At 48.6% G+C, this 26,661-nt stretch overlaps 1 protein-coding gene across 2 annotated transcripts in view; it reads left to right on the forward strand.

Moving 5' to 3' along the window:
- Rcor1 (REST corepressor 1) overlaps window positions 1-26,661 on the forward strand; it is a gene marked incomplete at its 5' end in the record, with an annotated part of 105,641 nt that overhangs the window by 71,099 nt on the left and 7,881 nt on the right. Inside the window, 5 exon segments of one of the 2 annotated variants that reach the window (XM_005410756.2) lie at window positions 13,370-13,422; window positions 18,480-18,641; window positions 19,280-19,398; window positions 20,673-20,775; window positions 23,290-23,484. In XM_005410756.2, the coding sequence (XP_005410813.2) occupies window positions 13,370-13,422; window positions 18,480-18,641; window positions 19,280-19,398; window positions 20,673-20,775; window positions 23,290-23,484 (632 nt within the window). 2 annotated transcript variants of the gene reach the window in all.

The following is a 26,661-nucleotide window of genomic DNA, read 5'->3' on the forward strand; positions in this document are numbered from 1 at the left end:
GAGAAGAGAGGGAGAGAGAGCATTTTCTCCTCCTGGGGAAATTGCAAGGAGCAGGAGCCGGGCTGGAGGGCTCGTGCACTTACTGTTTAGGTAAATCTTGTGGCATGAAGTCCTCTCCAGAAGTCTCTCAGTAGAGGTTCATTGAATTTGGGCTTATTGACTTTTGCTTGCAGTTTTGTGTGCGTGGGAGTGTGCGAGAGAGGGATTGAGGAAGCGTCCTTATTTTGTTTTATGAGATGCTGTCACTAGTTCAGGCTGGCCTTGAACTTACTTTCTAATGGGGGTCAGAGGGCATGTGGACAAATAATTTCTATGTATTTTTTCTAGTTCTTCCTTTGTAGAAGCAACAAGTGAGTTGTGTAGATATTTAATCAAATGTTTTCAGTCTCACAGTTAGTTAGCCAAGTTTGTGCTGGATCTCTGGTCTCCAGCTTGCATTTACTGCGCACATCTGCCTTCCTGCACCGCTTCCTTAATAAAAGATAATTAAATACTGAAAACATTACTAATATTACAGGAGTTGCTTTGGGCTGTGTCTTAAGTAAAAATCATTTAATCGCAGATACAACCTTTGAAATATGCCTCGAAAATGTGCCCTTTGGAGACATATTTCACGCTGAAGCGATGTAAACAATCCTCAGCAGCATGGATGAGAGCAGCAGAGTTTCAGGAATGTTCCCCAGGAGAGTCACGGAGATGGCTGGGCGAGACAGTGACCCGAGGCCCTGCCGGCCCGTGGTGAGAGCGGGAGGGCCGGAGGTGAAGGCTGGAAGAGGGCAGTTGCCTGTGGGACTAATGTAAGGAGCGTCTCCGTGCCCCACTCGTCGTCGCCCAGGACACAGCAGAGGACGCAGAGAGGGCACCAGCTCCTCCTGGCCGGGCACTGCGGGAGGCCACCGTGAATGCATGGGGGAGCTTGCCGGCCAGACCAGGGCACAGTGGACTGGAGAGCGGGTGTCGTGGGGAAGGAGACCCTCCTGGCTGTGACCGTGCTGTCTGGGAAGTGGGAATCTGAGGCACTGCAGACACGGGTGGCTCCTCAGAGGAGTGAGGGCTCCTTGGAGAATCTGTGGCTGGAAGTGACACGATTCACATTAGAGACTCTTAGCAGCCTTGTGACCTGGAGAAGTAGGGATGGGGTCCAACGCGGGCCAGGACCAGGGCCAGGGCCAGGGCCAGGGCCAGGAGGGGAATCGAGGCCATCGGGGTACAGGGCAGGAGCCTTTGGAGGAGCTCAGAGGTGGAGCCCGGGACAGCGCCTGGGGAGTGAGTCTGCTGGCCTTCTGTGGCCCTCTGCACAGGCGGACCACGCTGCTCTGCTGCTCACACTGCGCCTCTGGGCAGCACCTTCAGCACTCCAGGCGCCTCCCTGGGACCTCGCCTTTGCCCTCCTGTCTCTTCTGCACTTGTGTGTTGCCCCCCCCAAGGTTTGTAGCTGCAGGTTAGTGAACAAAGTAGATGTGTTACTAGCAAGAACTCTCAAAAGCTTTTCGTTGTTGTTTTAACTGGATGGTTTTGTCTGCGTGGAAATGTAGGAAGGTGGACCACAACCTCGGCCCAGTGGGCTTCCTTTTAATGACTTCAGGAAGACACAGTCACAGTCATATGTCATGTGCTACTGTGGCCGGGGTCTAAAGGAAAAGAGATGAGATGAGATGAGAGAGTCCTGAGGATAAGGCTGATGTTGACTGTCACCTGGACCGGACCAGGAGACACCTGCAAAGGAGGTGGCCCTTGCGGGTACTGGCCTGCTCTGTGCTTGCGGGGGGAGGTGGGCCTGGGCTCTGCCCGCTGTCCTCCCCAGGTGTGTGAGGTGAGCAGCTCCCTTCACCCAAGGACTGAAGGCTTTTAGCCTTTCATTTGGGGGTGTCAGGGACTTTGACTTCATGATAGGAAAGCTGATGGCACAGGGTGATTTTTTTTGTTTGTTTGACTTTTTCAGGGTAGGATTTGAAAGAGTTGTGTGTGTCAGAGCTGGCGGCCGCCCTGTGGGCAACTCCGAAGAAGTGTTTCCCAGAATGGGCTGCTGCAGGGTTGCTGAGCTTAATGAGGGGGCTGTTGGCTACTGGGTCTCCGCACAGACAGATGGTCCTGTTCTGTGTGCGTTATGTGTTTTATAGGATGTGCATAGGAGCTGTTTGTGTAGTTACTTGTGTTTGACTGCAATTTTTAAAAAAAATTTGTACAAAAATGAAGAAAAACTGATACAATGGTAAGAAGCTCATACCTTGCTATAAAGTAAACAGAGCCAGGTATGGTGGTGCATAACTGTAGTCTCAGCACTCAGAAGGCTGAGACAGGAGGATTACTATGAATTGAGGCCAGCCTGGGCTGCATAGTGAGACCTTGTCTCAAAAACCAAAAAAAAGAAAAAAGAAAAAGAAAACAATAAAGTGGACAGATGGAAATCATTAGCTGTGTCAAAGACAGGCTAGCCTGTTTTTTTTAAGTTCATATTAACGGTAAATAAAACATAGACAGTATATATAAATTTAAAATTACATCAAAAGGCAAGGTCAGACCCGGTTTCAGAGTGGGTTTTAAGCTAGCGGCTTTCCCGTAATGCGAGCCCTCCCTTCCCTGTAGTACGTAGCTACATAGTCAGTGTGCTGGCTTCCGAGGACCTTTCAGGACTGTAGTGTTAGGAGAGCTCAGAACTACGTGTTTATCTGCTCTGAGCTCATCTGTTTGCCGATATCTTTTGACTAAAGTGTAGCTTCCACTGAGATCACCCCAGTTCCCTCCAGTTGCTGTGACTCTCCGCAAGGACCGACAGCTGCCTCCTCTTCCCTGAACTTTCGCTTGGGGGTCCAGGGTAGCCTCTGTTCCCTTGTCTGGGACACCCTACTCCCCATTCTGCTGTGGCCCAGGCGTCACATGGCCTCAGGAGCCCCTCAGTGCCTCACCTTGCCGGGGGCCCTTCCTGTTGTCATCGCAGGGCCGCAGAGTGTCCATGTCCAGTACACGGTGAAGCCTCGTGCAGGACTCGGTGTGTGTGCTCAGTGTCAGTCCCGCAGGGCCGGCGGTGGGCACATAGTGTGCACCTAAGGGAGGAGGAGCTGGCCACCGCTTGCAGGTTTCCCGGGGTAGGTAGGGGCTTGGAGATAGAGGTTTCAGCTCTGTGGTGCCATTTGGGTCACTTGGGCACTGTGCGTTTTCTTCTGTGCCCCTGCTGCTGTGGTGAGCACACCGGCTAACGAGTTCCCAGTGACACGGGGCGTGAGTTCCCAGGAGTCCCTGCTTCTTGGACCTGAGGGTGGGCAGGCTAGGGATTGGATGAGCCTGGATTGGCTGGGCTTTTAGAAGTTAAAAGTTTTGAGAAAAGAGATTTTTAAGTTGTGTGAAAATTACTTTGGTCATTTCTTTTCTCACTAAGTACTAGGCGTTGGCCAGAATGGGTTGAGTGTTGTGGTATAGGCCTGCGTCCTGCTGTGGTGGAAGCCTCCTCACAGGCCAGACTCACTCTGCCTTCGCCCCGTGCCTGGGTCCTGCTCGCCAGCCTCTGCACTCCAGCCTCATCTGTGACACTTCCCTGCGGGGAGGCGCTGTGTTGGCCCTGCAGGTTCCCAAATTTGGGGACTGTACTGCATAGCTTGCCCTCTCCCCAGTAACAATAAGAGTATGTTGGGATAGGGAGAGCTTTGCAGCATGAGTATAGAGATGAAGCTTGTGTTGATGCTTGGAAGGGTTCTCTTCAGAAGATATTTCTGGCCTTGGGTCCTATTTTGGAGGGAATCTAGACAAAAGCATGAGGTGGGGCCTGGTGGTGCTTACCTATAATGTCAGCACTTAGGAGACAGAGGCGGGAGGATTGCAAATTTCAGCACACCCTGGCCAGTTAGCAAGAACCTGTCTCAAAATAAAAAGTAGAAAAGGACTCGATGTGAAGGCCCTGGATTCAGTCCCCTAGGACTACCCCCCAAAAACCCCTCTGTTGTTATCGTTTATTTATCTTTCCTGTTGACAGTAAACATTGCAGTAGTTTCCAGTTTTTTACTCTTACAAATATTACTGTAGGAACAGTTCTTGGTGTCTGTTTGGAATGCTGACACTCACCTTTAAGAAAACTGTGCTGAAGAATTTTCCAAAGTAGTAATACTGGTTTGTAACTGCTACCGGTACTTGTATTTGCTTCACATCTTCTTCTATAACTGCTGGGGTTAGGTTTATACATTGAGACAATATATTGAATATTATAACATTGTTTCTCATGCCCAGGAGTTTTGCTACTTTTCTTAGGTGTAATGATGACATTATGGTAATGTAAAATATGGCTGCATTTCAAAAAACATGCATATCGACATATGTAGGGATGAGACGAAATAACTGACATTTACTTTAAAATTCTTTAGCAGATATAAAGCACATTTTGTGGTCAACTATCCAGATTGGAATAGGAGTACAGATTAAAGTATTATTGCATTGTTTAATTTACTATTCTGTGCTTATATCTACTCTTAGAAAGCATATGTTGAATATTTAAGAGACTGGACCATAATTATGAAAATTTACACTCAAATGATTTAGAAAAAAATCATATATATTGTCTACCTACCTACCTGCCTACCTATCTGTGTGCTTGTTGTTATTAAGAACCCACTACACCCCACTACATGGGTTTTTCTTTTGAGGGGTGCTGGGGATGGAACGCTGGCCTTGAGTGTGCTGAAAACACACATGCTGATGCTGTTGCAGAGCCGCAGCCCCAGCCTCCCGCCGTGTGGACGTCTCACCATTCGCCTGTATAATAGCTCTATAAGCTCCAGTTTTTTTGCAATTAAAAACTAAGTCGAATTTTGATCCTTAATGATGTCTGTCCTGGAGCTTAATTTCTGTAGCCATACCCACTCCTGAACATTGAGATTCTCTGCTGTCCCTCACTACACAGCAGCAGCATGCTGGGAAGTAGCTCTCTGTACCTCCTCGGCTCTGCAGATCAAGGTTCCCAGTTAGTGCATCTGTAACTCTTTCTCTCTGGCACTTAAGACAGGGCAGGTAATTATTCGTGCAGTCTACAGCCAAAAGGAGAGCTCCAGAAGAGCAGGGGTTGATCGGGGATGTAGCTCAGTGACACAGTGCCTGCCTGGCAAGCACAAGGTCCTGAGTTTGATTGTCAGTACCAAAAAAAAAAAGAGCAGGGTTCGTCTGGAGCAGCTGTAGGAGCAGCACCAGGTGCACAGTACACCTGAGGACTTGTTAAATCATTGAGAGAGAGTTTAGTGTGCAACATTAGCGCTGCCACCATTTTATTGAGGGTCGAATCAGGGCCCCTGCACTGAGCTGCATCCCCAGCTCTTTTTTGTTTTAAGACAAAGTCTCACTAAGTTGCTGGGGCTGGGCTTACACTTGCAGTTCTCCTGCCTCAGCTTCCTGAGGGCTGGGATTATAGGTATGTGCCACCATGCCAGGACAACATATTGTCTTATTATGAAATGTCACTCTGCTGCAGCCAACTTTGAAAGCTCCGGAAGAACCCATTTCTATGGCAGTGCTCACTGAAGATTTCTTTATTGGATGAAGAAAACAATCTGGCCAGATTCAAGCACTGCAAGTGGTGGAACTCGCTGTGGAAAGCCCCCTCCTGCCACCCTTGCCCTCTGGGGTCACCTGTGGTTCAACTTCCGCTTTCTGGGCTGAGACCGCAGGGAAGGGGAAGTAACACATGGGAAGCGTGTGGCAGCAGAGCCTTCCGTGACACAACCTCCTATCTCCTGCAGCTGCCGATGACACGTAGGGCTGTCCTCGTGAGTCCTGGTTACGCATGGATTGCGTTGTGTGGAAGAGGGGGTTAGCACTGTGAAGCGAGGCTTGTGTACAGTTACAGTTTTTGTGGGTTTGTTTTTGTACCGGGAATTGAACTCAGGACCTTGCATTTGCCAAGCAAGGCACTGTGCTGCTGAGCTATATCCCTGGCCCATACAGTTACAGTTTTAAATGTGCACTCTAACCAACCCTTTGCTCTCCTGCCCAGTACCCTCGGCAAGAGGTGGGCCTGAAAGCAAGAATATTTTTAGTAAGCGCCGTCCTGCCCACCCCCCCCCCGAATTGGAGATGGAACGCAGGACTTGGCATTTACCAAGCAAGCAGTTTCCCCAGCACCACTCCAGGGAGGTTTAAGAGGACCGCTGTAACCACGGACGCGGAAGTTGTTGACACGAGTGAACCCCTAGGTGCGGTCTAAAGGTACCGCTCAGTGGGGCCTGCAGTAGATGGTGTGTTGAGCATGTGCAAGGCTCAGCCTCCACCGCTTCCCAGACGAAAACAATAAAGTCCCAAAGCTAAAAGCCTCATTTTATATAGTAGTAACATAGAAGAATGTTTCTTCTTGAGTCTATGATTTTGATATGTTCATAATCTTTTTATTGCCAAAACTGTAATGCTTTAATGTTGTATGCTTGGTAATGTTGTATACTGTGTACGTGTGTCTGTGTGTGTCTCTGTCTGTCTGTGTCTGTGTTCATGCTATGCACCCAGGTGTGCAGCACATCGAGATGGTTTGATCACAGTCAGCGGGGGCCAAGGCGCACCTGGGCCTGCACTTGTCAGTGCTGTGCTCTGCATCACCACGTCTCAGAACCGGGCACCACAGGCATGGTGAGAGCCTGGGGAGGGCGAAGGGAAAGACACCCAGTGTGTTCAGGCTGTGAGCGTTCACCACACCACGCACTTCGTGTGTGTGCTTTTCTCTACGCATCATGTGTTTCATGTGCTGTGTGTATGTGCAAAGTGCATCTGCACATTCATGTGTGTGCATATCCTGAAGACAGCCTTCCAGCAGCGACAGATCCTGCACGCAGCATTTTCCCATAAGGTTGCATTGCCCCTTCACAGCATGTCTTCATTTGTGTAGGTGCACTGTTGTCTGCCCAGTGACATGTTTTTCAGAAAATACCCGCTTTGCTGAGTGACATAAGATGGGGCCCAGGCACCCGTGTGCCAGAGGGGTAGAGCTGAGGATCTGATGCGCCAGGCTAGGCGTGGCTGTTGGGGCATTGCTGAAGCTGGGAGGTAGGGCTGGTGTGGAGTCTCTTGCGAGCCCATTCATCCTGAGGTGTTAAACTGCATCATTATGTCTGTGTCTGGCTACATCTCAAATGTTTATGAAGGAATTAATTTATTAGCTCTTACATTTGTCTTTTAGCTCCCCTACTGCTATACCTTTGTGAGAGTTTAGTATCCTTTTATTTTTCTGCTCACTGAGCATTACTTGTTTTTTACTTTTTATTTTCCAGTTATTTTTATGAGTCCATGTTTGCAGTGTGAATGGTCACACTCATCGTGGGGAGTTGGTGCATGTGCCCAACACCTCTTAGTTCTTTTTCCATCCCCTCCCAATTCCCTCCGGGTCTTGGTCCTATTTCCTTTTGCAAAAGGTCTATTTATTGTTATCTTTTACTTTTGGGTTTCTCATCTGAGAGAAGTTGTACAATATTTAAGCTTGTGTACCTGATTTAGTTCACTTAACGTTATGGTCAAAAGGTGCATTTATTTTCCTACAAGTGACTCTACTATATCCTTTATGGCAGAGTAGTACTCCATTGTGGGTAAATACCACATTTTCTTTATCCATTCATCTATTGATGGGCATATAGGCCACTTCTGAGACTTGGCTATTATGATTTGCACTGCTGTGAACATAGGTGTGCATGGATCAGTGTAATTTTTTTGAGGAATCTCCATACTGATTTCCATAGTGATTGTACTAGTTTACATTCCCACCAGCTATGAGGAAGCATCACCCCAGCTCATCCACAGTCTTGCCAGCATTTGTTATTATTTGATTTCTGGATGGTAGCTACTCTCTCTGGGTGAGAATGCAGTGTCAGAGTTGTTAGTGTCTTATTCTGCAGCTTAAGAAAGCGCCCCACCACCACCCTGCTGCAGGTTCTTAGCAGAAGCCTAGGGCTTCACATGATGACCCAGAGCAGCATCTCTGCCTCTGTCTGCCTCTCTGTGTGTTTGTCTGTCTGTCTGTCTCCCTCCACTCCCCGCTTCCTTGCTGTGTCAGGGAATACGATCATGGCTCTCCTATCAGCTCACGGCACAAAGCTACGTATATGTGGGAGTGCGTGAGGATTCTGTGTCTGAGCACAGGATTGCTTGGGAGAAGTTAAGAGACTCCGTGCAAGGGTACTGCTGTGCTCATTTTGCTTTGGGATTTTTTTTTTTTTTTTTGGAGTCAGGGTCTTGCTATGTAGTCCAGGCTGGCCTGGAACTCACAGCAGTCCTGCCTCTGCCTCCAGAGTGCAGGGATTACAGACTTGTGCCACCACTCGCGACCTCCTTTGGGAATTCTAAGAAGGGTGCCTACTGTTTTGATTCAACATAGCGAAGCGGCATTCCGCTGACTGTGGGAGATTGTGCGTGGGGCTTTCTCAGTGGGTGCCGCACACATCCCAGGCAAAGGCAGAGGATGTTGTCGTTGTCTTACTAGGGAAAACATTTACATTTAACATGAAGAAGTGTGAAGAATTAGTCGTGGAATGTTAGCCCTGGAAGAAGCTTTTAGGACCCTAATAGTCCACTCTCAACAGTCAGGGAGGAGAGGGGCAGAGACCATCTCGTCCTCAAGTGCCTACTGGGAGGGGGAAGACACAGGCAGCGCCTGTGGGGGCAGCTGCTGGAAGCGTGTGCCCTAAGTGTGGGCGTTCACACTGCTTGTGTATCAGATCACAGCGTCGGTGGGACTGGGGAGGGGTGCACCATGCGGTTCTAAGAAACCAAAACACTTTGGGAGAGCAAGTGCGCCCTCCCTGCCCTGGAGGGACCTGGACTTGTTCCCCAACTCCCTTGGAGAGCTCTGCAGAGGAGGCGCTCGGATGCTGGCTGTGGTGACGTCCAGCCCCGCCAGGTGGCAGAGTTGCTTCACTTAAGTGACTTTTATTCCTTCGGTTTCTCAGTGAGTTACAGTGATCACCATCCCTTATTTAAGTAATAAAAGAGGTTCCATGGTATATATATATAATATATATTTAAATTTATTTAAAATTTCGGTGCTAGTTTGAGTTATGAGAGAAATTGCTGCCATGTTTCTTCTGCATCCCCAGTGCTTACTCAGATATGATTGCAAGACTCTGTCCAGAGCCCTAAGGGGCTAGAAGCCCTGTTCTTGGCCGTCTTCTTGTGTCAGCCTCCCCCTCTGCAGTGCCTGGTGGGGGTGGGTGAGTGAGGTCACGTGGCAGCGCAGACTGCACTCCTCCTGCGTGGCGCAGGCTGAGGTCCTCACTGCTGGCACTGCCGACCTGTGGTCCCTGGACTGGAACGCAAATGGGAACAGATGAGCTCAGCACAAGCACGAGCAGCCCTCTGTTTCTCACCCCGGTTCTGTGCCAGCTTCCACCCATGCACGTGGCTGTAGTGTGCGGGGCTCCCCACCCGCTCTCGTGACAGAGAGGGCTGGACAGAGTAGGCAGGGCTTCTGCCCCTTCACAGCAGGGTGACTCGGCCATGGCACGGCCCTTCCCTGACCCTCAGGTTCTTGTTTAGGAGGGAGAGCGAGGATGGGGTTACCGGGGGGGGGGGGGGTTTGAAGGTAACCCCTAGAACTTACAGCAGTGAGGGCCACACTGACTGCTCAGCTGCTAGCTTCACTGTCATTCAGTCCTGCAGCTGTTTAGGGAACTTCCTTTTTCCGTGTTTTTTGGTGGGGTCTGTTTGGGTTTTGATACAGTGTCACATCCAACTTCTGCCCTTGGGGTGACCCTTTTACCTCACACTCTTGGGCCACAGGGAGCTCTTCCTAAGTCACCATCTCGACCAAGCACTGCTCTCTGTGCTGTCTCCACCTGCCCTGTTGCTCACCACCTGTCCCCTTCTGCTCCCAGCGTGTGCCTAGGCTGCTGCTGGACACCCACTTGGCCTGCTGCGTAGGACAGCTTTCTGTACGTAGTAGGTGTTGTTCAGTAAGTGTTCATGCTCTAGGACTTTTATACCATCTCTTGATGAGCGGGCTCTCACTCTGCCTTTAAGTGATGCCACTTTTACCAGTGCCTGCTAGCTAAAAAGCCATGGAACTGGTCACACTGCCACGAGCCAAAGTCCTATTGTGGGAGGCTGAGGCAGGAGAGTCACTGGAGCACAGGAGTTTGGAGCCAGCCTGTGTAACATGGTGAGACCCTGTCTGAAAAACACCAGCTGAAACCAGAGTCCCATGTTCTCACAGTCCGTGTTCTAGTACAGCTGCAGCTGCACATGTCTGTATCCATCAGCAGTGAGGTTAGATGACTCTTGACAGTCACTCTGTAAGAATTGTTGCCTTGTGCAGGATCGAGTTACGGGGCAGTGCAGCTGCTTGAAGAACGGAGTGCAGGTGGCCTGCCGACTGCTTCCCTGCCTGCCCCCTGTGTGCTGGGCACTCAACCCTGTGGCTGGGGACAGCCCTGGGGAACGAGCTATGTGGTCTCCAGCTGCCCAGAGGGTACCTCTTGCCCAGATTGGGGTGACTCTGGGGGGCAGCCTGGGGTACTGCTGCCCTGCCGGAGGTGGCACAGTGGGGAGGCCCTGTGCCCTTTGCTCATGCAGCCTGCACTGCTCCAGGGCTCCATCGTCACTCTTTCCATCCGCCTTCGGCACCAGGTATCTTTGCTTTTCACGAGGGTACTGGAGCGGGTTTTATTTTTTCAGCTGTAAAGCTCCCCTTCACTTTACATAAGGAAGTCCTGTGGGAGACTGCAACAGATGCACCGTGTGCATTTTAATCCCCATTCTACCAGCAGCAGCTGCCATGTTGCAGAGGAGCCAAGTGGAGGGAGAGGTCCAGGGTCCTGTGGTCAGCAGAAGCGGCACTGGGGTGCTGCAGAGGTGGGGTGCGGGGGAGGAGGCACGGCTAGCTTCCCGGTTAGGAAATGGCCTGGTTCTCCTGGTGAAAGCTCGTGTCTCTAACGATTGAAAGAGCTGATTCTAGAGCTGGCGCGTATGTCATGCCTCAAAGTCGGGGGGAGCAGCTGAGCAGAGAGGCTGGCGTTGGTCCACAGGGAGCGCTTGAGTGAAGAAGGACTAGGAGGAGCCGGAACGGGAACGGACTGATTTGTTGACCACAGGTCATTTCGGGTCACTTTTGCACAGATGACCTCCCGGGGAGTTCGTTAGCATGTCACGTGGAAATCTGCGGTTTGGGAAGTTTCTCTCTGATCCTCAGGAGTCAGAAGGTCAGATAAGTGGCGCTTGTAGCTGGGTGACAAAGTTAGCGAGAACAGCTCCATCTTGATTTTTAGTTTGGTCCCCAGGGGCCAGTGCGGGAGTTCAGTCCAGAACAGCAGCCTCCTGTGGTTTTTATTCAGCACCAGCACAGTGGAGGAAGTTGTTAAAGGCAGGCCAGGCACTGCAGGGCAGACTCTGAGGAGACAGCGCCAGCTTGGGTCTGGGCCTCTCTTCCTCACACCTCACCTGTGCTGCCTTGACTTGCTGGACAGAAAGCCTGGGATGGTGACGCTGTGCACGTCACAGCCCTAGCACCCACTGGCACATGCTTGTCCCTGAAACTGCATTGGCACCAGGCGTGCCGAAGTGGAGAAGCGCTGTGTCCACTGGCAGCCTGAGCGGTGTGCTTCACAGGTCCCAGGGGTCCCACGTTGCTTGCTTCCTCACAGCCTTTAGGGTGCTATAGACCCGCCTCGGGCCAGCAGTGGGCCTGTGAGCGCCGCTCCTCAGGGAGAAGCAGCGTGGCTCACACTATGGGCAGCGTCCTGTCCCACCCAGCGCCGTCTTAGAACTCGCCATGCTCCCTGCCCCGCCCTGGCTGCTGGTACCCATGGAGCCACGGCTGAGGGGCTCATGCTTCCCTTGTCATTTTTAGCTGCCTCTGGTCAGGGAGGCTGAGCCAGGCTTCGTGGGCCCCATGGCTGATGCAAGCAGAAGGGATGTGAGCGGGTGGCAGCCACCAGGACCGGGAGGGGCTGTGACCATGGCACTGCTTCAGCCATGTCGTGCGAGAGGCACAGAATGTACCCTGCTGCAGGGAAAAAGCAAGAGGAGCTCCAGAAGACTCCTCCACCCCCTTCAGATCACTTTCAGCTTTTGTGTTCATACTAGGGTCATTCAGTTTGTTATTTGCTGATATTTAGGTTAATTGGACTTTTGCTGAAGGAACCAGCAAGTTTGTGTGTGTTTTAAATATAAAAAATAGTAAAGTGGTATCTTAGAATTGAAATAAACATTGAGTTACACTGTAGGAATTGCTGTTGGAATTAAGGGTTTTTTATCCCCAAGGGTTAGAATGATGCTGTGAAGCAGAGTTTGAATTCTTTGACAGAACTGACTTCTTTTTGCTACACAGATGGTCAGTGGTACCCAGGAGGAATAGGGCTGGGTATGACTGGGTCAGCAGGCTGCTGGGGACGCAGCCTGGACCAGGAGGTCTCTGTCCACCTCTGCGTGGCTGTGGGCAGGGATCCCTCGGAGCCTCTTTGTCTTGGTTGTTGTCACTGCACCTGCAGAGTGAGTTTTGGGGCAAGAAGAATTTCACTTTATTTATTTTACTTATTTCAGAGAGTTTTGTATTACTTTATTTTTGTGTCCGTCTGCGTTGTTTTCTAATTCATGAAGGGAAGCCACACATGAGCATAAGCAGTGCTGTGGGAGATTGGAATGTCCGCCAGGGGCTTCTGTCCTCTGCAGGGCGGGAGCTTCTCCTGGGGTGCAGCCAGCCCATTTTCCTGGGTGTCTCCTCAGTACTTGGAAGTTAGCAGATGCCCCCTTCCGTTGGAGTATAAGAGGCAAACATCTGGCGTGAGGCCGCACCAGGGATTTTTTTTTTTAAGGCAGGGTCTCACTATGTAGCGCAGGGTATCTTCAAACTCGATTTTGTAACGCAGGCTGGCCTCAAACTCACGGCGGTCCTCCTACCTCAGCCTCGTGAGTGCTGGAATTATAGGTGTGTGCCACCACACCCAGCAGGGGTTTCTTTTTGTATTTTATCACCCAGCTGGCTCAGTTGTCAGAGCCCATGCTGTATGTGGGGCGGGCGGGGGGGGGGAGGGAGCAGCCGGGCTTCCATCCCCAGCACTGAAAACCAAACAAAACCCCATAAAAAATAGTTTGCTTGTACCTTAACCTCAACTGAAACTAAAAATCAACCCCAGTTTCATATTTCTTTTTAAAGTACAGGTACCAAGGTAATACTTGCTTTAGAGAATTTAAGTAGCGCCAAGGATTTTTGTTTGTTTTGTCTGTTAAAGGGCAGTTACAGAGCGAGCGTAAGCCCTCATCGGTCTGCTCACGTCTGGGGGGGCATTTGCGGGGGCCTCGCCAGCCGCACTATGTGGGTCACTGTACGTGCTGTCCTCCGCCTGCGGTGCAGGTCTGGCAGGGTCTGCCCTGTGGGCTCCACTCACCCTCCCGGAGTGCTCACGGTCTCTCCTCTGTCTTCCAGTGGACGAGTACATCGCCATCGCCAAGGAGAAGCACGGGTACAACATGGAGCAGGTAAAGGCTTGCTTCCTTCCTGGTGTGTTCAGGGTGGGCTCGCTGTGCAGCGTCGCGGCTCTGGTCCTCTCTGCTGCCCGAGGTGAGTGGGTGCAGCGCCTTTGGTTGGGAAGGTGGCTGTGCTCACCCTCCGGGCCGTGATGCGGGCTGGTCAGAGTGGAGTCTTCTCAGTAGCATCGCAGTTCATCTCCTGGTGCAGTTTTCCTCGCTTTGAATCACTGGGTGTAAATGTCTGACTAAGGTTTTTCTCAAAGTGTTATTTGGAGCGTTGCTGTGAAAACTGCAAGACTGATTTTCTTCCAAAGTATGTTGGTAATTGTATTCCATGCTCAGGCTCTAATTACTGCTTCAAGCATATTAAGTAGGTTAGTGCCTTTCCTGGCATTGATCTGTTACAGCTGTTGGTCACTCACATTTCCCATTTACCGAGCGATCAGTTTACACAGGTGGACTCCTTCAGTTAGCTTGGCCTGGCTTTGAATTACTTTATCCTGGGCACTGAGGTGCTTTTAGAAAAGCCATCTCAATTCATGTAGTTCAAGAATCATTCAAAGCAAAAAAAAATAGGTTTCTCATTTTGCAAACCCTGTCCATAAGCTTCACACACCAGTTCAGAAAAAGCATTAAGTTTTTTGTTTTTAACTTTAAAATGTTTGTAAGTGTTATTGGAAATTTTCTGAAGAATACCTGTATGGTGGTTTGGATTTTTTGTTTTTGTTTTGTTTTTGTGCTGGGGAACCCAGGGCCTCACATAAGTTGGGCAGGTGGTTGACCACTGAGCTGTATCCCCAGCCGTATTCATTTTTACTTTTGAAACAGGGTCTCACTGAGTTACCCAGCCTGACCTCAGACTTGTGATCCTCCTGTCTCAGCCTCCCAAATAGCTGTGATTACAAGTATGTGTCACTATGCCCAGCTGTACCTGTGAGAATTCTTAAGGATGCCGGTCTTGACCATCCATTTTGAGATGATCATTTTTAGTTTAGTATCAGGTTAATAATTTCCCTTAGTTATTGCAGGCTGATCAGATCCGCCATCTCCAGAACGAGTGTATAGCAAAGGCTAAATAAAAGAGGCAAAGGATCAGAGCCCTCTCGCAGAATTTGAGTCAGGGCTAAGACCAAGACCTCTGGGTGGCCTATATTTATTTAGTTATCGGAATTATCAGAAGAAGAGAAAGGAATACTCAAGAAAGGCGGAATCACTCAAGGTCTTCTCCAAGTAAGGTATTAAGTTAAGCCACCCAGGAGTGAGATGCCTGAGGCTACAGTCTTTAGCTAGTTGAGATGCATCCAGGTGTCCTTGGTTGTGATCATGTCTTATCCTTTGAGGCTTTCCTGCTTCATCCACCACTACAGGTTTTAGTAGGGCTTAGTGACTCACAGAGGTTTACTTACTGTAAGTCCACCGCCCATCTCCAGACAAGGAGCCTACGCCTTACACAGATTCACAAGTAAACATGAAAAACCCATTGGTTAATTTAGGTCCTGCTCAGGGCTGCTTTGTAGTGATCTCCATCAGTTTAGAACTGTGATATAGGAAGTTTTCACAGGATAGTATTGCTGGACTATCTCTTGGTTCTAATTTGTTCCTCACCAATTTTTTCCCCTGAGCTGAGGGAATAACAAACCACTGTGCGTATTAGAGGTTTCTTGTGAAGAAGAACAGCGCAGTTGCTTCTGTAACTCCTTGCTCCTTTCCTGCACAGAGGTGAGACAGTGTGGTGCTTCATCTGTCCTGCTTCTGCCCTACCTGCTCTGGGACTGTTGGTCAGCAGGTTATTCAGTGTTTCTGGGCCTCCATATTCTAACTCGAGAACTGGAAGTAATGTGAAGCCACAGGGGTTGTGAGCTAAGTGAGTTAGTGTACAGAGGGCACATGACAGGGAGGATACCAGGACAGCAGCAGGAGGAAGCCAGGAGTCTATCTGCACACCTGGATATGAGCTGTGCTATGGCCCATGTCTGATGTGTGCATCTTGGGAACCTGGGGTCTGCCGCAGACTGTGACTTCATTTGCAACTCACAAGAGGTAGCACCTGGCTGTCCCCTTAGCACCCCTGTGGCAGGCAGCTGTGCATGTATTCCAGGAGTACACGCATTGCATGCATTGCAGGAGGCAGGGTAACCAGAAGAGCACTCTGTCCCTAGCATGTGGGGACCTGTGCTCTAAGGGCTGACTGCTGCTCTGTGTCACAGAGGTGCAGTGCCTCCCTGTTGTTGGGAGTGGCCTGCCTCCTGCTGTCAGGACCCTCCAGGAGCCTAGGAGCCCTGCCCTTGCCTCTGCACCTGCCTCCAGTTTCTCATAGCCCCTCTGGCAGGGCAGATGGGAGAGGTTAGGATGTGTCTGTGTGGCTGCACAGCGGGAAGTGGGCTCCCCTGGGACCCCTAACAGAAGTAAGGCAGTGTACGTAGCCAGGGAAAGAAGCAGGCTAAGAAGAGACCTACAGAGACCTCACACTTAGCCCTCAGGCTGATCCCTCCACGCGGACAGATTGCAGCTCACCAAGAAGCAGAAACTGTGACAAAGGTACCATCCTGGGGAAGAACAAGGATCATCACACGGAAAGGATGGGCCTTGAAAGAAAACACTTGGTGGCTGGTGTCACTGTAAAAGTGAAGTTCAGAGAACTAAAGCAGGATAGGAAGAACTGCAAGAAAATGATGGATGGACAAAAGTGAAGTACTGAAAAAGAAAAAACCTAAAGAAGTGAGAAAAGAACTTCTGCAACTAAAAATGATAACTCAGATGACAAATTCACTAGAGGGATTCAGAGGCAGCTTTGAGCAGGCGGAAATAATCAGGGAACTGGAGACAGAACAGTTTAAATTATTGAGTTTGGGGGCTGGGGATTTAGCTGAGCAGCACAGCGCCTGCCTCGCAAGTGCAAGGTTGTGAGTTCGATTCCCGGTACCAGAAAAAAGCCTAAATACATACATACATACATACATACATACATTATTGAGTTTGAGGAGAAAAAGAAAAAATTTTCATGACCAGAACCCATCAACCCGGTGGGACATAAGTACTGCAGGAGAATGTGGTAAGTATTGGGGGAGTTCCAGAAAGAGGCAGAAGCTTTTGAAGAAATTAGTACAGCTCCCCAAAGTTGATGGAACTCATGAATGCAAATATCAGAGCGACTCAGCGCAGCAAACGTGAGGTAAGACAGACGCATGTCCACACCCAGGCTTGTCACTAGCAAAGCTCCTCAGTAATGTTCTACCAGATCATTCACCAGGAGCTCTGGAGTCCTGAAGACCAGGGTTCAATATGCTGAACATGCTGAGAGGAGAAAACTGTCAACAGAGAATGCACTATCTGGTTGGCCGATCCTTCAAAAGCAAAGAAATTGAGACACTCCCAGATAACAGGCACAGATGGAATTGGTCCCACTGGACATGTGCTGTGGAGTCCCGGGAAGTGCGGGGCGAAGGGCACCACGGTGACCCAGCACCCTTGGAGAGATGGAGGAGACGTGAACTGGGGCGGGTCTGTGGCCGCCGGGAGAGCTGTTGTTGCCCTGCCAGTGGTTTGTGGTCGCACTTCAGGTTCTTTACATGACTGAGGAGGCTGAGACATCCTTCAGACTCTCACAACTGTTACAGCACTCGTGTTGCTCACTCCACATTGTTTCCACATAACTGGTGAGGCTGGTCCGCTCAGAAGACTCATTAGCTCAGGTTTTAGCGTACAGTAGATGCAGGTGTAATTTCGTGACATCACCAACTGTGAGGTGGGGCAGAGATGTTCAAGGAGCTGAGTTTTTATACAGCATTGAAACTTCGCCAGGATAAACTCAAAATGGAGTGTTACAGCTTCAAGATGGACATACAATCCCTGTGGCAACCAAAGGAAAGTAGCTGTAGAATAGACATAAAAAAGGAGGTGAGGAGGGACTGTGAACATCCCCAGTGAGCAACAGCCAACTAAGCATAAAAGAAGATAGTGACTCAGGAAATGAGGGACAAAAGAAGCTGTAAGGCTTAGAGGAAGGGGCTGGGGATTTAGCTCAGCAGCACAGCGCCTGCCTGGCAAACGCGAGGTCCTGAGTTCGATTCCTGATACCGAAAAAAAAAAAAAAAAAAGCTTAGAGGAAATAAGTAGATAAAATGAACAAGTAGTTTCTTCAGTATCAGCAAGTATGTATATTAAATGTAGATAGATTATACTCTCCAGTCAAAACAGAGTGAGGAAAAACACAGGATCCCAATGCATCCTGTGACCAAGACACTCCTTAGATCCAAAGACATGTTGAAAGTGGGAGGCTGGAGAAAGTCTCTCATCAAACAGTAATAGGGAGAGGAATGGCTGTGCTAATGTCAGCCAGGATCGCCCTTAGATCAACAGGTTACAAGAGGCGAGATCATTGGCTGCTGGCGGAAAGAGTGCAGCCGCACCTTTGCAGAGCACTCTTTGATGGTAGAACCATGTGATTTAGAAAATCCTCTCCTGGCTCTAGGCCCAAAGAACTGAAAGTAGGAGCTCAGGTGTCCAAAGGATGAATAAATAAACTGCGGTACATACATATATTGGATTATTGTTCAGCTTAAAAGGAAGGAAGTTCCTTGGCTCAGCATGTGTGAACCTTGCAGACTTCATAGTAGATGAGATAAGCCAGTCACAGGGACAAATGTTGGGTGGTTCTGCTTAGCTGAGGGATGTAGAGCAGTCTGACCAGAGACCGGAAGTCGAAGGCTGGTTTCTGGGGATAGAGGGACAGGCCCGGGGGCCAGGGTGGTAGCTACTGTTCAGTGGGTGCAGAGGTTCAGTTTTCCAAGGCGGAGACAGTTCCAACACAGTATGCATGTGCTCAAGACAAGTGGACAGTACTTCACAACAGTTGAGATGCTAAACTTCATGCATTTTACCACAGTAAAAATACTGGGGGGGAAGGGCATAGGGCAGTGTTTTCCACTTAATCAGTTTATGTGAATCAAGCGATTATTACTTGTCTGCATGTGAAATCATACATGCTTTTCTTTTGCCAGTACCACTTTAGCTCTGTTTCAGATTCAGGTGTTTGGTCTAAAGTCTCATTCCTGTCGCTTTCCTAGGCCCTTGGGATGCTCTTTTGGCATAAGCATAACATTGAAAAGTCACTGGCTGATCTGCCCAACTTCACCCCCTTCCCAGATGAGTGGACGGTGGAAGATAAAGTCTTATTTGAGCAAGCCTTTAGTTTTCATGGGAAAACATTTCATAGAATCCAACAAATGGTAAGAGACCATCAGCTTTTGTCCCCCCTAGCGTCTGTGTTGTTTGTATGCGTGAGAGATGGCTATTGTCCTTGACCATGGAGACTCCTGCTTTAGGAATGCTTCCTTCAGAAGACGCAGTGTCCTGGTGAGGCCCTTCCCAGCCTGGAGCTGTGCTGCACCCTCTCCTGGCCTCCACCACAGCTGCTTGTTGGGATCCGTCCATGGGCAACGAGAGCCCAGGAGGAACCTGAGGTGGCGCGTGGGTCCTGTCTGTCTGTGGGGCAAGTCTCCTTAGCCGTTCATTCTGGAAAGCTGTGTGGTAGATTCTTGCGTTAAAAGCCCTCTGATGTTTGCCTTGAGTGTTGAAATGAATTTTAAAGAACAAAATCCAAAGTACTGTTAAGAGCGTTTACTTACATGAAAAACAAATTCATCTTAGTCTGACTTCACAAGCTTTCATTGGCCCAGTTTCACTTAGTAAACTTCAGAAATTTGAAAACACATTGAATTGAAAGATGTATTTTGTTTTATCAGAGAAAAAGGCTGTAAGTTAGAACATTTCTAAATATGCGGATGATCCTTATTGAATACACCTAAACACACTTGATGTCTAAAGATCAGCTTTAACCCTGAATGAACTCATGTTTTATATTTAGCTTCCTGATAAATCTATAGCAAGTCTGGTGAAATTTTACTACTCTTGGAAGAAGACAAGAACTAAAACCAGCGTGATGGATCGCCATGCTCGCAAGCAGAAGCGGGAGCGGGAGGAGAGGTGAGTGAGCCCAGGGCGCCTGGCACTCTTTTGGGCCTGGGCTACAGGTACAGGGGCAGCAGGGGCCATAGTCTACAAGCCACACCCCTGAGTGAGCACATGCTGCACTCTGCTCTTGCCGCTCTCTGCAGTCAGGAACTTCTGTCCCATAAAGGTGGCCCATTTTAATGAGAGACCTTATTTTTAGGTTGAAATGTATTTGGTGTGGTAACCCAAGATTCATTTGACATGTGTATATTTGGTTTCTTACACAGCAGAGTGTTAAGGAAATCTCCAAGGTTCTTTGCAACTATGAGGTTCTAGCTGGTGGTGAATCCTAGGTACTTGAGAGGCTGAGGCAGGAGGATTGCTTCAAACCAGCCTGAGCAAAATACCAAGACCTCAATATCTAAAAAAGATTTAGTGAAACTACTGATCATGACAAATGTGCATGTTCTTTGGCACACAAGCTAGTGCTCTCTTCAGAGCTCAGTACGCTTACTAAATTTTGATTAAATTTTTCATTTCCTTATATGCAGGCCTAGTTTATAATTCACAAATTGAGTCTTGCTACGAACTGGTACAGTCAACTAAGCAACAAAATCAGAATGACCTCTGGTGATACTGGTCAGCCTTGACAGGGTGGCAGACGTGCTGTCTTCTCAGGGCACAGACGCCTCTCCCCGCAATATTCTGTGCCTCCGTGCCCCTTCCTGTACTGGGAGGAGGCCAGGCCCCCGTGGGCGTGCGGCCACAGCAGTAGCAGAGCTTGCTTGTAAAAGTAGTGGCAGGGACAAGGCTTCTGCCCAGGCTCTGCCCCAGGCACCTACAGCTGGGACTTCTCCCTACGTAGTGGTGACTGGGTCTTACGCACGCCAGGGTCACATCCTGAGTGCTCGGCGGCCGCTGCAGCTGGGCAAACTGGGAGGCTGCTTGACTCTTGAAAAGTCGGGTCCTATTGTGGGCAAAAGTGGTTTTTCTAAGTTATAAAACATCAGTTGTGCAGACACCCAAAAAGCCTGAGGGTGTTTGTGGCTATGAGTAGTAGAAGGGGGAGCTTAAGGATGGTATTCAACTGGTTGGCACGTTTGTTCCTGCTGCAGAGACCGTTGTTCCTGCAGAGCTTCTAAAATTGGTGATGTGCTCTCTGAGTTACAAAAACATTGTTATCTCTGGAGTCTGGAAACATAGTAGTTTTATATAAAGTTTACCATTAAATAGGTGTGTGCCTTGTATTTTATCTGGAATAGAATTAGTATGAAATAACCTTTCAGTTCCCTGTTCTTGTCTTCCAGTGAGGATGAGCTGGAAGAGACAAACGGAAGTAATCCCATTGACATGGAGGTTGATCAAAACAAGGAAAGCAAAAAGGAGGTATCTTCCCCTAGAACCGTTCAGGCAAATACATTTTATTGCTAGTTCCACAAATAAAACAGTGCTCTTACATGCTGTACTCACTAAGTGTTGTCTTATGGAAAACATCATGTTAGGATTTAGCAAGCACTGCCAGCCTTACTCTATAGAACTTGATGGAGAAGTGGCTCTGCCAAGCGGACACTAGTCTCATGCGGCCCTCGCTGCCCTCTTGGAGTAGGCAGGGGCGACCTGTGTTAGCGAGGATCCTTCTCGCAGCCCTGGGGGTCACTGGTGCCCTGACACTTTGGGACCAGAGATTTCACCTCTGGACTCCCGGGGCCCAAGAGCCCCTACAATTGTATGACTTTTTCGTGTGTTCGTGCAGGTGTTTCTCTTTCTGAAGACCAAGCCTGTGGTCTCTATTCTCCACAGCGTGAGTTATTTAAACTTAGAAAAACAAAGGGCCTAGGCATCGCCAGAGTTTAAAATTAACACCCTAATGGATGCTTCCTACAGGCCAAGTAGGAATACAGCTAAACACAAAGGAGGTTAAAGTTATCTGTGCTGTTATCCCCTGTAATCATTGTTAACATTTTGGTAGCTTTCCAGATACTTTTTCTGCAAAAAGTGTCTGTCCATATGCTTACATAAGTATGAATCTGTTCACTTTTTTAAGACAATAAATAAAAGGGGTTCTTATAATATTTAATTTTTATAAACTTTAAAGTTCATCTTGACTATATTTTTGTCAGATATACATATACACATAGCTATATATTCATCATATGAGTCTTACAAATTGACTTAACTGATCACATGTGAATTTGTAGCTTGATTATTCTCCTTGCTCTTTGCTGGTATAAATAGTGCTGAATTGATGGTCACATAACTAAGTATTTGTGCACTTTATCCGATTAGGGTTAATTTCTGGAAGTTGAGTGGTTGTGTCGGGGTGTTTCGTATGCGTTTCTCAGGTCTCTGTTAGTGTTTATCATCGAATTAGAAATCAGCCCTTCTGTGTGGATGTTGTCCTTGCCGGTGGTGCACGGGAGTGCTCGAGGAGCAAGACCCTCGCCATTCACTGAGTTAGCGTTCGGGAGAGGAGACTGAGCTGGGGTTTCCAGGGAGCTTTGTTTGGATGTGTTGGGATTTATTAGGTTCTTCAGTGGACTCCTTTCCAGTGCATAAGAAAATGATTTTATGTCACTTACTATAATTTTATTTATATAGTGTAATTTCTAATTCAAAAAGAAAATTGGTTAAATCTTAGTTTAAGTATAAAATGTTATTATACAGACACAAGGTTAAAGGTAGTCTTTGTTAAACAACATAGTGCTGTGCAGAGTATAGTTTATTGCCTATGTTGTTTATTACCACTTGTTTAAAAAGTTATCATTGCCACTATAATTTGTGTTCTTTTTACCTCAGTCTTTCAAAATATGAAGCAAAAACTGAACATACTTTCTTAACTTTAGATTATGAACTATAAAAACTTTTTAAAGTGGTTACCAGTAAGACCTAATCTTTTCCTTGCCAAGGTTTAACTGTATTTTATTTCTGAAAGTTATAGTTTTAGAGACAGCGCTTTAAAAAATTAGCAGCTGTCATGGATTTTTAAATGATACTACTTTTTTTTTGAGCAAGTAATGAATTGTCCTGGAAGTTTTCCTTTTAAAATAGCAGTACTGAGCATGATACCCAGGGCTCACAAGTGGGGGCTAGGCAAGCACTCTGTCACTGCACTACACTCCTAAAGCTTCCCCAAAAGTTAGATGTTTCCAAAAGGAAGTGATTTGTAAAGTCATAACTTCATATTGAAGTTTTTGTTTCTGCTCTTCTTTTCTCCTTTGTTTTCCTCTTCTCTCCTTACTTTTTCTATCCTTCCTTTGTGCTGGGGATGGGACATAGGGGCTTACATTTGCTAGGTAAGTGCTCTGACACTGAGCTACACCCCAAGCCCTGAAGATTGTATTTCTCAATGGAAAGGTTTGAAGAATTACAGTCCATTATATGCGCTGAATCATTTTTTTCTTTCTGTGGTCGTCTGGGGTGTATATTGCTAGAGACTACTGTTCGTATAAAAATAGCTGCTCTTCATTTATATCTGTGTCATATAAATAAGCATCTGTGTGGCCGTAAGGTTCCAAAGGGAATAATGATTTTCTGATCTTCCTGTGTTACTCCAGGAAGCTAATAACACTTACTGGCAGAAGCTTCAAGAAAGACTAAAGGGCGGGGAATATAGCTCAGTGGCATCGCCTTCCTGGCCAGCACGAGGTCATGAGTTTGATTCCCAGTATCAAAAGGAGAAAAAGAAAAGGAAAAGAGACTAAAGATGTCTCTGTTCAAGAAGGAGACACGGTACCCTTTAAAGGGGTCAGCCCAAATCCCAGGCCTCGTCTGTTAACCAAGTTCCTTTCAGAGTGTGTAGAAGGTGATGAGAATACAGCACAGTATTAGTTGAATATTGTTTGTGGCCTTTTAAGGATATATGTGTATTACTTCATTTGACATCTTAATTTCCAGTTTTATTTACCAAAAGTGTGTATCATACAGGTGCCCCCTGCTGAGGCAGTTCCTCAGGTGAAAAAAGAGAAACACAGCACACAAGCTAAAAACAGAGCAAAGCGGAAACCTCCGAAAGGAATGTTCCTTTCTCAAGAGGACGTGGAGGCTGTTTCTGCCAACGCCACTGCTGCTACCACGGTGCTGCGACAGCTGGACATGGAGCTGGTCTCCATCAAGCGACAGGTACTGCCCAAGGCGTGCCCTGTTCACACCGCACATCCCAGGAAGGAGTGGGACAGCCTGGTGGTTGTTTTAGTTTACTTTTAAACTGGAGTATTGTAGAGAGGGAAGAGCACACAGACAGTGTATTTCTCTATCGTGTATCCATCTGTGTGCGTGCGTGTGTGAGTGCACTCACATCCACACGCCCCACACACATGCACGCGCTGCTCATGCCCACACGCACAGGTGCGCTTGCTCTGGAGCAGGAAGTGGCCACGGCCTCCACAGCCCCTCTGTGTCCTCTCCTGGTCGCTGCTCCCCACTTGCCGTGCAGAGCCAACCTCCAAAGCCCACTCATTCTCATCCGGGACTCGACTACTCCCAGGAGTCAGCCACTGCTTGGACTTTAAAGCACAGCTTTTTTGTCTGTTTTTGGATTTTCTATCAAGAGCAACCGTATGGCATTGTTTCTTTTATGTGTACATTTTTTCCTCACTGATTTGTAGTTATCAGGTTCTGAGTTGTTTTCTTCTACCTTTTTGTCTTGAAAGACTGTTCCCTGTCCTGTTGTCATGTTTAGGGATAATCTTAAGGGTTTTTAAAAAATTGGGCATGTGTTTGACTACTTATTGCACTTCTTACTGAAAAGACTGTCTTTCCCCACTACAGTGCAGCAGGCTCAGGGTCCGAAATCCAGTGTCTGGAGCTGGAGATATAGCTCAGTGGCACAAGCGCCTGCCTTGAAATCCAGTGTCTGCACAGGGGCCTGGAGTTCTGTTCCTCTGGTCTGTTTGCTCATCCTTGCCCAACACATGTTGTCCTAATTTTATACACCTTGTCAGCGTGTACCTGGCATTGTAAGTCTCCCAGGTTGTGGACATCCCTGATGCTTTGTTTTTCATGTCTGAGTTGGAACCACTTTCTCAATTTCCTGAACAATTGCTCTGCGAGAGTGTTGGTTGGATGGGGTTGAAGCTGTCAAGTTAGCACCTGTGTTTCTGAGTGAGCAGACATGATTTCCATTCACGCTCATCAGTCAGGTCTTTATTCTCTGTGTTTTGTTATTTTCTTTGCACAAGGCCTAGATATCCTTTGATAGTGTTATCCCTGGGTATTTGGTACTGTTTCTGGTGCCCTTGTCTCTTCTGTAGTTTTCTGTACTTGCTGTGTGGAAAGGGCTCAGCACTGTATGGTACCTCTATATGGGAAGTTCAGCCCAGCAGTCTGGCATTCACTGCAGTGTATTACTTTGTATTACTTTGTGTCTCTTCTTCCCTCCCTCCCTCTGGAACTAAGTTCCAGAAAACCATCCACTACTTGTGGCCTGCATTTTGTTTTGAGTTGTGCTGCTGTTGATTTGTTAATCTTGATGGTTCCTTTGCAAGGCGAAGTGAGAAGCCAGCTGTTTTCAAGGTGAGAAGGGCGGCCCGTGGCACATCTTCCTTCTGCTGCAGGGAGGTGACCCAGACCGGGCCTCACATGTCCCCGTCTCGGCAGCTGGCACGGTGCACTCTCCTTCCCTGAACCCAAGGGGTCTTTCCTGACTAGGTGCCAGCTGGTGGGCTTTGCCACAGCTGGAAAGACACTGGCTCATGACTGGATCCAAAGACTCAGTGTGAGATGGGGTAAAATCCTCAGGGATGACTACAGTTGCTACACAGTGTAACACAGTGTAAACGGGCTGTGTTTCAAGGGCTCTGCGTGGCCACGTAGCCAGCAACTGTGGCATCGCAGTGGCCCAGTGCACAGCAGTGCCACAGTGAGATCCACGTCATCTCCCTGGGCCTCTTCTCCAATGTGGAGTGATCTTGTGGCGGAGTGTGTGCAGCCCGTTCCTGGAGGCAGAGCTCCCCAGCGAGGGCCGAGCTTCCCTCCTCCTGGTTGCCCTCTGCCGAGGGAGCCCGGGGCAGATGGGGGAGTTCGCGTGTGGAGGAGAGAAGAGGCGCCCTCTCCACAGGCGCTGCTGACCTGGTGGAGGGGCAGGTGCTTGGGTTTTGAGCGCAAGGTCGAGAGCAGGAATGTTCAGCACTGGAAGGCAGCTGTGAAGGACGGATGACTTTGAAGAGGGCTTAGAGCCTGGCTTCCGAGGGAGGAGAGCAGGGCACACGCCGCCAGATGCGTCCAGCAGGGATGACAGCCGCTGGACAGGACTGCTGGACTGTAATTCTTATTTTTTTTCTTCTTTTTAAATTTTTTTTTTTTTTACCAGTTTTGCATGCTTATATTTGGTAATTTGAACAACTAATTTAAAGACAGCAGTATGCACTATAACAACCATTGAATTCCTGTGATCTTGTTTAGTGAAATTCTGTATTGTTCATAATGTTTTATTGTTTTTTATTCTCTTTAAAACATAAAAATAAGGCTGAGCGTGGTGGCACACGCCTGTAATCCCAGCACTTGGGAAGCCGAGGCAGGAGGATTGTTGGGAGTTTGAGACCAGCCTGGGCTACAAAGTGAGCTCAAGGCCAGCCTGAACTACATAGTGAGACCCTGTCTCAAAAAGACCAAAGGAAAAAAGAACCGCTGGCCTGGCAGGGGCACTTGCCTGAGGGCAGCAGAAAAGTGACAGCCCAGACCACTGAAGAGAGCTTCTTTGGCAGCAGCCAAGTCCTGCGGCACCGCTTGCTGCTCGTGCCGCTGTCAAGGAGCAGGTTTTTGCAGACTCTCACCCCTGCCGTGGCGAGCTCCCTGTTGCCTGATGTGGGAGACTGCACAGGCCTCACACTGTACTCAGGGTGGAAGGAGGAGGCGGAGGCCTGTCTCTGTTCCTGTCCCCAGTGCCAGGACGAGCAAAGCCCTTAGCGGTGCTCCCTCACAGCGCCAGTGTCAGACACAGGGAGGAGGGCCAGCCTGGCTGCTTGGCTGGCAGAGAGAGCACCGTGGCATTCGGTGTCTGCTGCAGAGGGAAATGGTGTGACAGCAGAGAGGATGGTAGAAGACGCAAGCTGTGTTCAGCTGGCAGGTCAGGAAGGGACCAGGCTGTGAGGATTGGCCATGTGCATTTCTCTGTTCTTAATTGTGCTCTTTTTTAAAGTGCTGATTAGTTTGTGTCCTGATTCTTACCCATCCTCTTGTCATTCAGCTTTTTAATGGTGGTGGCAGCGACCCCTGCTCTTGTTCTGACTATAACCCTTGGGTGCTTCTACTGTGGAAAGTGCATGGGGTCAGAGGTGTAATTCCTGAGAGCTTAGAGCA

The sequence above is a fragment of the Chinchilla lanigera genome, unplaced genomic scaffold (genome assembly GCF_000276665.1).
Source record: "Chinchilla lanigera isolate Chin_1 unplaced genomic scaffold, ChiLan1.0 scaffold00137, whole genome shotgun sequence".
NCBI lineage: Eukaryota > Metazoa > Chordata > Mammalia > Rodentia > Chinchillidae > Chinchilla > Chinchilla lanigera.